We start from the raw sequence: 13,520 nt of genomic DNA on the forward strand, positions 1-13,520 counted from the left end.
TCCCTTAACTAAGACCTTTTTTTTTTTGCCAATGCCAAAGTTTAGCAATTATTTTATTTGTAAAGTTCCATTTTTCTAAATATAAATAATTAGTACCAGATGTTTTACTAAACTTACAGCCTGAAGCTTTCAAACTTGGGAGTTTATATTTCATATAATTAAATATAAGTGGCTGTATTAATTCTGTTAAATTCCTGAAAATTTAGTAGTGGGGGCTTCCCTGGTGGCTCAAATGGTAAAGAATCTGCCTGTAATGCAGGATACCCAGGTTTGATCCCTGGGTTGGGAAGATCCCCTAGAGAAGAGCATGGCTACCCACTCCACTATTCTTGCCTAGAAAACCCCATGGGCAGAGGATCGTGGCAGGCTATGGTCTATGGAGTCACAAAGAACCAGATGACTGAGTGACTAACACTGTAAAAAAAAAAACAAAAAAAAAAAACAATGTTTCTGTCTTCATATCTTGGTATCTCCATTGGCTAACATATAATTATCTCTTAGCTAGCTTGGAAATACATATTCATTTACTTGTTTATTTTCTGTATCTTCTGCTACAATGTGAGCTCCAGCAGAGCAAGGAACCTGGTATATAGTTGTGAGCTCAGTAAAAGGGTGCTGACTGAATACATGAAATATATACAAACATACATGGAGGTCACATTTAGAAACTTGTGAGGGCTGGTAATTTTACTTAGGGCTTTGATTTGACATCAGGGTGTCTATGTGCCCCATGTGGCTGGCAAGAAATCGAGACAGATCCTATGTCCTACTTATCTACCACCTAGCAGGCCTTCCATTTAATCTAAGCTTAACAACTTCTTGCTGAACAGGGCCATATTAACCAGCAGGGTTGAAGGCCACTCCTTTAAGAAATACTGTCTGAGAAAACTCCTTTATCATCCTCTACTAACTTACCCTATACGCATCAGAGTCCCTGCCCCAGATCCAGAGAACAGAATGGGCCACGGGAGAAGACTTGACCAAATCACTGATATCACTCTGATTTGCTTGAACATCAAAGTTCACAGACATCATACTGGAGGTTGAGGAATCCTCACCAAACTAGAAAATGAAAAGAAAAGTTCAATCAAATTGAAAGCAGAAAAGCAGTTGTGACTCAGATTTAACTTAAACCCAAAATGTTACTGAATAATCAAAATTAGAAGGAAATCAGAGAGTAGGTCAGCTAAAAAGCAATCGGATCTTTAATTTTCAGAACCATGCCCCAATAGTACTCGCTCCAGATAACATGTAGCTAGCAACTTTCACTCAACTAGGCCGCTGATGGAGAACCCTAGTGTGGGCTGTTTTCTTCTCCCTCTACTTCCTTTCTATGATTTAGTCTCTTACAGGTTTAATGATGGCTGATTAAGAGGTTTGGTTCATTCTTCTCCCCTGTCTGGACTAAAGTGATAACTACTCTATAAAATTAGTGTGCTTAATATACCCATCACTTAGGCATTAAATACTACTGAACAATCAATTTCAAATATGTATAGCCTCCCCCCAAACCAAAGAACAATATTTGATATTCTCTCAAGATACCGTATTTCCTATGTATTTCTGGAACCTTGTTAGAGAAGAGAGTAGGACTAAGACGGGATGGAGTAGGAACAACATGAGTAAAAGGAATGAATATTACGACTTCGTAGCTCTATGCCTTGATGAACAGGAATACAGTCTTCCCCTATATAGTGGTGATGAAATTTGTGAATACATCATACTGGAAGCTACACTAGTGCATGGCAGTCTTCCAAATGGTCTTGAGACCATTATGATTTCTAAAAGTTACACTGTGTTTCAGTCTATTTCATTTCTAAATATTCCCCTTTTCTGCTTAAAATGCTTGGGTTTAAGACAGGGAGCTACAGTCTTAGAGAGTGTGAGTCTGTTCTTCCTTTACTACTCCTAAAAACTAAACATGGGATACTGCTAGGAGCTGGCTTACAATAATCACAGTAAGTTTCTGGCCTCTATTACTATTTCTCTTCCTAAATGACCTCTTAATTTTTGCTTCTTACTCTTTCCCAATGTCTGGGTTTTCTTTTCTTTTTTTTTTTTTCCAGATTAAAGCATTCTAATTTTTCATGGTCTGTCTTTCTATAGAAGCTGTCCTGATCTCTTAATTATTTTAAATGCTTTTCACTAGAAATTTCTGTATCTATAATTAAGGACATGATGGGTTTTCTATAGGAATATAATAAATGTTATTTTATTTCCAGTCTCCTTTTGAATGAAAACTGGACTCTGGTTGTACTTACTATCTATACCAGCATCAGTTACATGCTATTTGGTATCATTATGTATTATTTCTTCCCAACTAGACAGGCTGGGATGTTATGTGCGTGTGTGACTGTACGTATATGTGTATGTACCTGTGGACATACACGGAGACAGGAAGACAGAGAAAACATGCAAACAGCAATGGTGCTTAATAAACCTTTCTTGTTGTAAGATCATTTTGTTAATGCCTTTGGTTGACGCAACATAACTGGACTGATGACTTCTGCGAAGAGCATGGCTACTCTTTCCCAAATTGTAAATTCGAGGTCTTACTAAAACAAGTTATAAGGAAAGGTAAAGGCTTTGTGTCACAGACCAATTCTAGCTCTCATGGTAAAGACAGGAATTAAACACATATGAAAAGACAAATACAGCTAGTGCTTTAGGAAACAGAAACGTCATTTATCAAGTAACTGAGTACTCTCTATAAATCTGACTTTATAAACATAACAGATACGCAAAATCTTAAATGACAATCACACATTTTAGAGCTCAAATATACAAGGAATTGGGGGTGGGAGAGCAATATTACTCTTGATATGCAAACGTTTATAAGAACTAGAAGAGACCAAGAAAAAGACCTGGACATAGTCCACGTTTTCAAAGATATCACCACGATGGTAGCGCACAGGTTGGTCCCACTGGCAATGTAAACTATGCTGCTGGTTGACTAGACGGCATATCTGATGATTTCCTGGGATACAAAAGGAAATGAAAACTGATGAAAAGATCAACAATGCCAACACAGTTTTCTTTGTCTAAGTCACGTAGTATCAGCCCTGCACTCTTCAGAGCCTGGTGAGTACTCATGGAGGGGTACATATCCAGGGGAAAATGCCTTCATGGTTCATTAAATCATTCTAAAGCCTCAATTTCTCCATCTATAAAACAAGGTGCCACTAAATAATCACTGAGGTGTCTTCTGGCAATTCTAAGATTGTAAAATCTACTGAGTAAATTGTTTAAGACTTTGCCCATCTCTCTGGAGACAATTTGCTTTATATACTTCATAACTTTTTCAAATTTATATATAAGAGCTCTGGTTGCGTTTTAGTACAGACTGAGCAGTAAGTAATCCCAAGGATCAAACATACTCTTTATACTCAAAATAGTAAAGAAAACTTGTCAGGTGAATTGTAAAATGGACTATAAATGGTCATGTGGTTGTTCAGTCACTCAGTCACATCCAATTCTTTGCAACCCCAAGAGGCTGTAACAGCCTCTACTTATCAAGGGAGAAGGATATAATATAAGTGATTCTATTCATTTTTCTTTGGTGTCAAGTTGTCATATCTGCTCCCACAGGGTTTGATCATAAATGAAACATTCTGGATACAACCAAATCACTAATATGCTGTCAATGCCAGTTCCTTTAGACCAGTGGTTCTGTTTTGGGGTCACAGACTGTAAGAGATGCTCATAATGGGACTTCCCCAGTGGTCTAGTGGTTAAGATTCCATGCTTCATCTGCACGGGGCACATGTTCAATGCCTGGTCAGGAAACTAAGAATCTGCATATCTACATGGTGTGCCTCCCCTGCACCCCCCTCAAAGAGCTATATATCGTCTTCACAGAAAAGAAGTTGTGCATATATACAACACTGTGTGTAATCTGGGGGAGGATGGCAGAATCCCCTGAAAGTAATCCATTGATGACTTTTTTTGCTTGAGACAAAGTCTAGTCTAAACTCTTCTAAAATAAAACATTTGTTTTTAATGGAAGAAAAAAAGAACATTTAGTCTTACTGCCAGTGTTGGCTGAAAAGTGTGGATTTTTCTTCCCAGGCTGTGTCTGGCTTGCATTAACTTGCTGTAGGGCTCTGTTGCTTACAGTGAGCTTTCAGACCAGCAGCAGCAAATAGCAGTTCGTTACAAAAACAAGAATCTTAGGCCCCACCTCAGACCTACTGAGTCAAAATCAGCATTTTGACAAGATTTCCAAGAGACTGACACGCATATTAAAGTTAGAGAAGCATCAGTGTTGGCCACAGAGGGCAAAAAACTGTTGGACTCTTAGGATACAAAAGATTTGGCTTTTACTTTAAAATGTGAATTATAAAAAAGCCAGGAAGATCAAACTGGCTCCCAGGCCTGCTGGTCCACTTGCAGTGATAATTTCATTTTCAGATCGAAGGAAATCATAAGCACAGTTTTACACTGCTTTGTGGCTACGTGAAAGTTATGAAAGTGAAGCACACTAGACGTGAACTTCCTAATCTCCCTTTAAAAATTATCTGGAATCAGGACTTACCTAATTGTGCCTCTTTTGCCATCTGTGTCTCATGGATGATATTTCTTAGGATCTGCTCTTCCTGAATCAGCTTATGTTTTTCTAGGATTTCCTGCTGTCTCAGGTAGTGGTCATGTTGCTTTTGATACTCCTTCAACTCATTCAGTGTTCGCTGGAGGGATCTTAACATTTTTTAATGCCAGAAAAAGTTATAGAGCTTTAAAACTGTAAATGTTTAAGCCCACTTAAATACACAGATTTTCTGGTTCTCAGCAGAAATTCCAAGATTTTGACTTTTAGCAAACAACCACTGTACCACCGTCTCAAGAACCATGGGACCGAATAAATGCTACCGCTTTATTAATATTTGGGTGGTAAAAAGACATGTGAAATTCTTCTCATAAATACAACAATTAATGACATTAAATGGTGTGGTGGACTTTGCAGGGGCCAAAAAAGATACAGAGTGATATACTATAAAGCTCTACAGATTTAACAACTCTGTTTTTCTCTACAAAGATTAGTTCCATGGACATTCAAAGCCTTTGTAGAATCTTCCTTTTCTTTTCTTTTCATTTGATTCTACCCAAACAAAAGGTTAACAAAAAGGCTCTTGCACTGGAGCTCCTTGGTTTACAGATTTGGAGGAAAACCACAGAAACTGCTTGCAAAGGAAGATTCTCTACCAGCTGATATCAATAAATCAGTAGCTTCATTATATTTAGTCACAAACATCTGATTACTTGTTACACTTAACATATGGAGATTTAAGGGCTGAACAGATTGTGTAAGAAGAGTATAATATTGGAAGAAGCTCAGCAAAGGCAAGTTCTGAGCAGGTATAACAGAAGCCAGACATAAACAAGCTATCATTCTTTCCTTTTTTTACTACACCAGGCTTTTAAACAGATTGGAAAATGGAAAATTTATCCATTAAATGGAAAATTCAATGAAATCCTAATGTCCACTGAATTCTCTAATAATCAGACTCAAAATTCTGTAAGTGATGAACAATTCACTTCTGAATTATGTGAAGTTCCTTCACTGGTCTTATTATTTATAGAATTAAATACAGTACATTTTTTATTAAGTACAAGGACCAAGTACAACAGAATCCCACTACTGTGCAACTTACACAAATCTGTAAAACATGGGCCAAATAATCTCTCTCAACATCACTTAACCAATATAATAGCCCAACCCTAGGAGTCGAAGGGGAGAAAGATCAAACACAGCATGTGCAAGTGAGTTTACTGACAGTCTAATTCATGGAAATAAAAATGTAATCAATAGAGTTACTAATCAATAGAGTTACATCTGGCAGCATCCCCCTCCTTCATCAGACTTCATACAAGTAACTGATGATCAAGACTGTAAAGATGTAAATGATGGCATGTACTGTAAACATTCTCTAGTACCTAGAATCATTTACACAACCACTGACTTGTGCTAAGCCTCCTGGATTTGGAGAAAAAGGACAGGACTAGTAGTAGTGAAAAGGTGTTTTTCTTAATTCTAATGAACAAAGTAACACTGATTTCACCCTATACAGGTCTAACCTATGATCCTATTGTGCTTTAGTAAAATTTTTTTTTGCTTCAGTAAAATTTTTTCCTCCGAGTTACCTATGTTGAGCTTCCAATTTCTGCTCGAGTTTTTGCTGACACAGGACAGCATGCTTCCTCTTTATAGCTTGCTCAAACCCAGGTTTGGCCTGTAAAGCATGGTCGTAACAGAGTACTGAGTGGTTATACTCCCCAAGCATCTAAAGAGACAAAAACACATACATACACAAACACAGGAGGGAAAAATGTTAGCCTGGCTGTATCTGTCCAAATGTCCTTACGATTTATGAGGTCACACCAAATTTCATACAGTGAACATTATTTCAATCAGTGGCCAAACCTCCACAACATGAAGCGATGCTGTACAGGATGGCTCAGCTCAAATAACTGCTATCTTAAGAGGACTACTCTGAAGAAGTTTAATATTCCTATCAACTTATTATTCTTTTTTGTCAAGAGGCTAGGACACTAATGATTCATTATTGTTTGAGTTTTTTTTTCTCTTAAGTTTCTTCATTTCTATCCCCTTTCCCTTGTCCAGAACAGAAGAAAGGAAAAGGATATTTCTTTTACTAGGGGAAAAAAAAAAAAAAGGAAAGAGCAATTGGATTGGTTTATGTAAAAAAAGTTGTATTTACTGCATATATGTTTCCTAAAGTGTAATAGCTAGTGAAGAAGTCACTGTCGTCCAGAGCTGCATGGACCACAACAGCAGCATCAGCAGAGAAGTGTGCTCTGTGCAGAACGTTCGCCAAGTTGACCAGGGCAATGTCTTTATTGTGCCTACAAGAGAAGGAGAGATGTAATTAGACATCAGGAGAGAAGCCTGTGCTCCACAATTATCTGTAACTACCTGACAGGTGCAAATTACATTCAAAGCTATTGAGCTTTGGAAAACAATTTTGAGTTTGCTTACAGATGGGGAAAATAATTTAAGAAAATCCTAATGTTTCATTTTACATCATTGATGGTGCTTAACAAAAATCAAGGCTGGCAGACATTTCATGATTTTAAAATGTATTTACGGCTGACATTTGCTTTGAGAAAAATTTAACTTTTGATAATTTCTCCAGCCTAGGTCCTTACTTCCAAGTCCCAAGTAAGTCAGCGGGCATAACATGTCAGAAGTGTGTTATGCCATTATCGCTTTGAACTCTGACATTTTTGACTGGACTAATTTCTTGGAACAGGGATTGAGGAGAAAGTAAGTACATACAATGCTTCTCCTTGTTTTTTTTTTTTTTTTTTAATATATATATTTTAACAGTCCTGAGTTATGTGGAAAATCAACAGGTCCAGAAGGACAGGAATCCTACCTGGATGAGAAGTGAAGAGCTCGCATAGCACATTCCACTACTTGATATGGCTCATTCTTTATTCTCCAGTAAAATGAAGCCATGTTATACAGTACCCACGAGGAAGAGTTCTAGAAATCAAACAAATAAAATAACAACCAAATATAACTCAAGATAGTTTCTTCAACTCAGAATGCTCAAAATGAGCACCTTTACCACTCTATCTCAGCTGAAACTGGTAAAGATCAAGACTTACATAGTAGTGACAAAGCAGAGGACAAAGTACAAATAAACTACCTGTATCAAAAGAGGTTTCTGATTATTAGTTGAACAAGTATACTAAGGTGTGGTCTAGACAGAGAGACTGTCCAACCCTAGGCTATCATTCCAAGAGGGAAATAAAGCCGACAATCTCACCAAGCGGCCACACCTTGGGCCCTATTTCAGGACTTCAGAAGTTAGAATCTAGCCTACTTAGAAATGCTAGTTGTTCTAACATGAAATTCCTGAAATTAACATACTGTAAAGTTTCCTATTTAAACATCCGAATGAAGGTATGTATGTAAGCAAATACAATGCTTTTGTGAAAGATGTATTTTTAGTTGTCATTTTCTCAGTGTGATCAGAAACTCATTCAGATCTTCACATTGCTAAAAATGTCTACTATATATTAATAAGTATATTATTTAGTCAAGTTAAACAGAAGTTCAGATAGCAGACAGGTTTTCTCCTTTTGTGGCTTCGATTTTTTATCCCTGAACATACTCTGATTTCAACCACAGAGAGGTCAAAACACTAAACTGAACTGTGTCAAAAAATCAATGTAGTTTAAACCCAAGTAAGAAATTACAAACTCAGAATGAAAAAAGTCATAAAATTTAAGATAAAACAGAAAAAACATATGACAGCCAACATTTGATATCTTGAATAAACAGATAGCTCATAAAAAAATCTAAACAGAGAGACAAAAGGCCAAGAGAATATGGGCCAAAAACATGGACAATTCAAAAATATGAAACAATGGCTACTTAGCAGGTGAAAAAAATACAAAACTTAACTACAAAAAATAATCTAAAAGATGCAAGTTTTTCTTTTAAAAATTGGCAAAGATTAAAAAGAATGCCAGTATTCACTATTGGCTACAGTGTATATTAACTGTAGGTTAGTAGAGCATTTCTGGCGGGGGCGGGGGGGGGGGTGTGGTGCAAAACAATTTAACAACCTGTATGTATAAAACCTTAAAAAATGTGATTACTTTTACCCCCAAACTTCATGATTAAAAATTTATCCTTGAGGACAATTTTTAACTAAAGAACTTCCCTCGTGGTCTGGTGGATAAGAATCCACCTGCCAATGCAGGGGATGTGGGTTCAGTCCCTGGTCAGGGAAGATTCCACATGCGGGGCAACTAAGCCAGTGAGCCACGACTACTGAGCCTGCGTGCCCTAGAGGCCACACTCTGCAAAAAGAGATGCCACCACAATGAGAAGCCTGCACGCTGCAACCAGAGAGCAGCCCCTGCCCACCACAAAGAGACAAAGCTCACGCGCAGAAACAGAGACTTAGCACAACCATCAACCATAAAAAAAGAGGTTTAGCTATAAAAATATGTTAAACTAAAAAAAAAACCCTCCAAAATATTATAAAACAGTAATTATCTCTGACTTTAAATTACAAGTTTAACTTTCTCTTTTATAGATTTTTATGTAGTCTGTTTTTTAAAAAGGACCAGTTATTTTATTTTTAAAATTAAAACCAGTATAATTCTGCTTTAATCATCCATTAAGTATTCTATCTTCAAGGAAAAATTATGATTTTTGAGTAAAGCAATGAAAGATTTTAGCATTAAGTACAATTGGTTAAGGAATGCTATGCTCAATGCTCAGTTGCATTCAACTTTTTGTGACCCTCTGGACTGTAGCCCACCAGGCTTCTCTTTCTCTGGGATTTTTCAGTCAAGAATACTGGAGTGCTGCCATTTTCTCCTCTAGAAGATCTTCCCAACCCAGGGTTTGAACTCACGTCTGTTGCATTTCTTGCATTGCAGGCAGATTCTTTACCGCTGTGTCATCAGGGAGGCCCCGTGGACAATAAACAAGCAAATACACAAAATAGCAAAGGTTGTGCTGAGGGCCGAATTCATTTAACGGACCCTTGTTCCATTAGTACTCCTCCCATTTTGCAGGTGAGGAAACTGAGGCTCCCGAGATTCCACAGCCCAGAAAGGGCAACATTAGCACATGACCCTAGGTCTTGTAATCCCAAACTCTGTTCCTGCCATCCTTCTGCGGCCTCACTGTCCTCAAAGTGCTCGGTGCTGTCTCTACTCCATTCCAAGACAGCTCTGACAGTTAGAAGAAAGTCTCCTGTTGTCATGAACTGAGGTCTATACTTGGCTGGTCCCACTTTTGACTTCTGGGGCCACCCAGGACTGCCTCCTCCCCTCCTACCCAAGTCAGCCTGAAAGGTGAAGGCTGACTGCCTTAGAATTGATGCTTTTGAACTGTGGTGTTGGAGAAGACTCTTGAGAGTCCCTTGGACTGCAAGGAGAGCCAACCAGTCCATTCTGAAGGAAATCAGCCCTGGAATTTCTTTGGAAGGAATGATGCTAAAGCTGAAACTCCAGTACTCTGGCCACCTCATGCGAAGAGTTGACTCATTGGAAAAGTCTCTGATGCTGGGAGAGACTGGGTGCAGGAGGAGAAGGGGACAACAGAGGATGAGATGGCTGGATGGCATCACCGACTCGATGGACATGAGTTTGAGTGAACTCTAGGAGCTGGTGATGGACAGGGAGGCCTGGCGTGCTACAGTCCACAGGGTCGCAAAGAGTCGTACACAACTGAGCAACTGAACTGAACTGATAGGTTCTCGAAAGAGCAGATGCTATATTCTTTCACAACTGATTTATGACTTAGGCTTCAGTCTCTCTTTTAGTAGCCTTTTGAGAAAGTTTCTTTTTAAATCAACAAATGGTTTTTAATCTGTTTTTAAAACTTACATTGTGAATTGGGACAAAATGATAAATTAAAAATGCAACATGAACTACTAAAAACATCATGATAAACAGAGTACATCATATTGGAAGAGAAAAATAAATCTTTAAAGAAAAATCTTTCAGTAAGATTTCTTATAAAATCTCCTGCCAAAGCTAGAAATGCTGGAATGTCACTATTAATTATTCTTTCTCTATTGAACACTTTTTGTCTGCCTGGCTCTTAGATACCACATTCTTCTGAACATCCTTTTGGGCTTCTTCTACTGGCCCCTCCTCCCCCTCTGCTTGACAGAAAACACAGGAGGACCCAGGACCTCTTCTCCAACTTCACTCTGCTCCAGATGACCTTACCCAATCCCATGGCTACAAATTCTCCCTGTTTAACAATTATTCTCTATCTCTAAACCCAGGTCTGACCTCTACTGGAGTTCTAGACTCAAAAAGTATTTCAGTTTAACCTGACTTAATCTTCTTCCACCCCAAACCAGCTCCTCCTCAGGTTGCTCACGTCAAAAATTAAGCAATTATCCTTGACTTCTTTTTCTCTCATTCTCCACATCTGATTAAGCAGCTTCTAAACATCTTCTGAAATAGTTTAAGTCCTTTCATTTCCACTACTAACCATTCTTGTCCAAACCATCTTCACCTCCCTCTTGAATTACTGCACTAACCCTCTAACCGGTCTATTTCCAGTTCTGGCCTCCTTGAGTCATTTCTCCATACAAGTTAGAGTGTAATTTTTAAAAACACTAATTAAATTATGTCCCTTCTCTGCTTCAGCTTCTCAGCACACCTGGAATAAAATTCAAAGTCCTAACCTTGGCTTTCAGAGCTTGAGATAATCTGGCCCTGGCCACCTTCTCTGGCTTCATTCCCTATCACCCTCCCCTTCGCTCACCAGGCTCCAGCCATACTGACCTGAATTTAATTTATAACACCTGTTACAGACTTAATGCGTCTCTCTCACCATTCATATACAGATGCTCTAACCCCCGCGTGACTATATTGAAGATAAGGCCTCTGAAGACAAAGGTTTAAAATCCAATAGGGCCAGTGCCTTTCTAAGAGGAAGATTTCTCTCTCTCTCTCTCTCTCCCCCTCGTACCCACTCCTCCCCAATGTACACACAGAGAAGCCACCTGACACCACAGCCAGAAAGAGGCCATCTACAGGCCAGGAAGAGTCCTCACCATGGACTGAATCAGCCAGCAACATGATCTTGGGCTTTCCAGCCTCCAGAACTTTGAGAGTTCGGGTGCTGAAGCCGCCCAGTCTGCGGTATTCTGTGATGGCGGCCTGAGCTGACTGATACACTATCAAGCTCATTACGGCTTTGGGGCTGTTGCCTCAGCCTAGAATGCTCTTCCTTGATCTCTGACTTTTGGTTTCTTCTTGTCATTCAAGTATCAGCTTAAATTTCATCTTTCCAGAGAGGATAACCCCACCTGCTTAATCTAAAGTAGCCACCCAATAAACCCTCTATTTTAATTTGTTATAGAGCACTTACCACTATGATCTACTTTCAACTAACAATTCTGTGAAGGATATTTTAAATCCTAGGCCAGTTTTCCCTTATTATTCATCAATTCTGGGGATGCGGTATTTTACATTACCTTCAGAAAAACAAGATGAAGAAGGTAACTTAGCTACAACAATAATCTTATATAAAGTATTTGAATAAACATATATTTGGGTATGAACAGTATAAAAATATATGTATTTGAGTACACTGTATATAAATATTACAACTACACATTTTACTTAATACCTCTGCATAGAAACTAGCCTGCATTTTATGAATCTCCTTAGGCACAGAGAAGAGTAAAAATTATTTCTAAATTCCCACATGCTATCCTCAATGATACATTTAAATTTTGGGGTCCTGTTACATAATTCTGCATTCCATTTTTTTAAAGTAGATGCTTCTTTAAAAGAAATTACATGAAGCTTTTATTGTTTGTGGTGATTTTTTTCCTGTTCAGAGAACAGTGATAATCTATGTATTTACTATGTGTAGTTATATATCAAAGATGCTAATGTTACATTTTCTTTCACACTCAAAATATATAATCTAGCCTATAAGCCCTATTGCTTATATTAGTTTATAATTTGTTTTTTTCAAGAATTAGTTCAAATAGAACTTTGTAGCATCTCACCCTGGTAAAGGGGACTGGATTGTCAATGCTTCTGCCTAACTTTGAACTGCACAGTTTATATGACTGTGATCAGGATTTAAAATCACTCTCTAGACAAAAACAAGCTAGGGAGGTATTTTCTGAGAGAAAAGTACCTTCTGTTCACAGTCCCTGGGCTCTTTAGTCACTGATGACTTACCTTCTGCAGGCCTTCATGAATGAGGTGGCCTATGTCATCTATACTCCTTCCTAATCGTTTAGATAAATACGTGAAGATTGGATCTTCTTTAGGTAGTAGCGGTGCAGAAAGATTAACTCTCTCTTGTACACCCTGAAGAAGAAACAATTGAAAAAAAAGAAAAGAAAAAGGAGATTATAAGTCATAAAAGATTACAATTCAGTATCTTAAGAGTGTTTATTCTGAAGGAATTTTAAAAGTAGGAGATGTCTGTTAAAACAAAAAGCTGTTTGGAAGGAGAAAAGAAAGAAAAGAAAGAGCATGTCTAAGCCAGAGATCAAAGAAAAAAATGAAAACGAGGCCCCCCAAATTTCTCTACTTACTCGCAAGTGCTGAAAAGCATGTATACTATATGGAAGTTCTAGAATTTTAGTACAATCAGGTTGCTCAGGGTCTGGAGGGACAGGAGATTCTGTGTCTATATAATCTTCAGGGCTACAATCAAGAGGCAAGGAGTAATGAATGAATGAAAAGTGAAGAAACGCCAAGTTTTTCCCTAATTAAATCATATTCTCAAAGCATCTTTACAATCAATATTAGTCAAAATGCATACCTTTTTCATATAGTTGCTGTTGGAATAAACTAGTTTGAGAGTTCAACTTAAAGGAGATAAATCAAGAGTTAAACAGAAAATAATAGGTAAGTCACAGACTGTTAAGACTGTAGACTTTACAGCTAATAAGACATGCTAAACTCCTTCTAGAAATGTTAAACCAATTTACACTTTTGTATACACTTTTCCCATATTTTACCAGTTACTGATTTTTAAATATTTT

General features: G+C 37.9%; 1 protein-coding gene across 6 annotated transcripts in view; it reads right to left on the reverse strand.

The window, feature by feature from the left end:
• TTC17 (tetratricopeptide repeat domain 17) overlaps positions 1-13,520 on the reverse strand; it is a 126,926-nt gene that overhangs the window by 81,628 nt on the left and 31,778 nt on the right. For 5 of the 6 annotated variants that reach the window (XM_027562618.1, XM_027562622.1, XM_027562620.1 and 2 more), the window contains exons 4-11: positions 13,068-13,179; positions 12,706-12,837; positions 7,395-7,504; positions 6,717-6,861; positions 6,139-6,278; positions 4,535-4,695; positions 2,865-2,977; positions 916-1,062 (exon numbers count right to left, since the gene is read on the reverse strand). In XM_027562618.1, the coding sequence (XP_027418419.1) occupies positions 916-1,062; positions 2,865-2,977; positions 4,535-4,695; positions 6,139-6,278; positions 6,717-6,861; positions 7,395-7,504; positions 12,706-12,837; positions 13,068-13,179 (1,060 nt within the window). Of the gene's footprint in view, positions 1-915; positions 1,063-2,864; positions 2,978-4,534; positions 4,696-6,138; positions 6,279-6,716; positions 6,862-7,394; positions 7,505-11,878; positions 11,953-12,705; positions 12,838-13,067; positions 13,180-13,520 lie in introns of those variants that run through there. The other variant, XM_027562623.1, reaches the window with a different exon arrangement.

Source organism: Bos indicus x Bos taurus, chromosome 15, assembly GCF_003369695.1.
Source record: "Bos indicus x Bos taurus breed Angus x Brahman F1 hybrid chromosome 15, Bos_hybrid_MaternalHap_v2.0, whole genome shotgun sequence".
Lineage (NCBI taxonomy): Eukaryota > Metazoa > Chordata > Mammalia > Artiodactyla > Bovidae > Bos > Bos indicus x Bos taurus.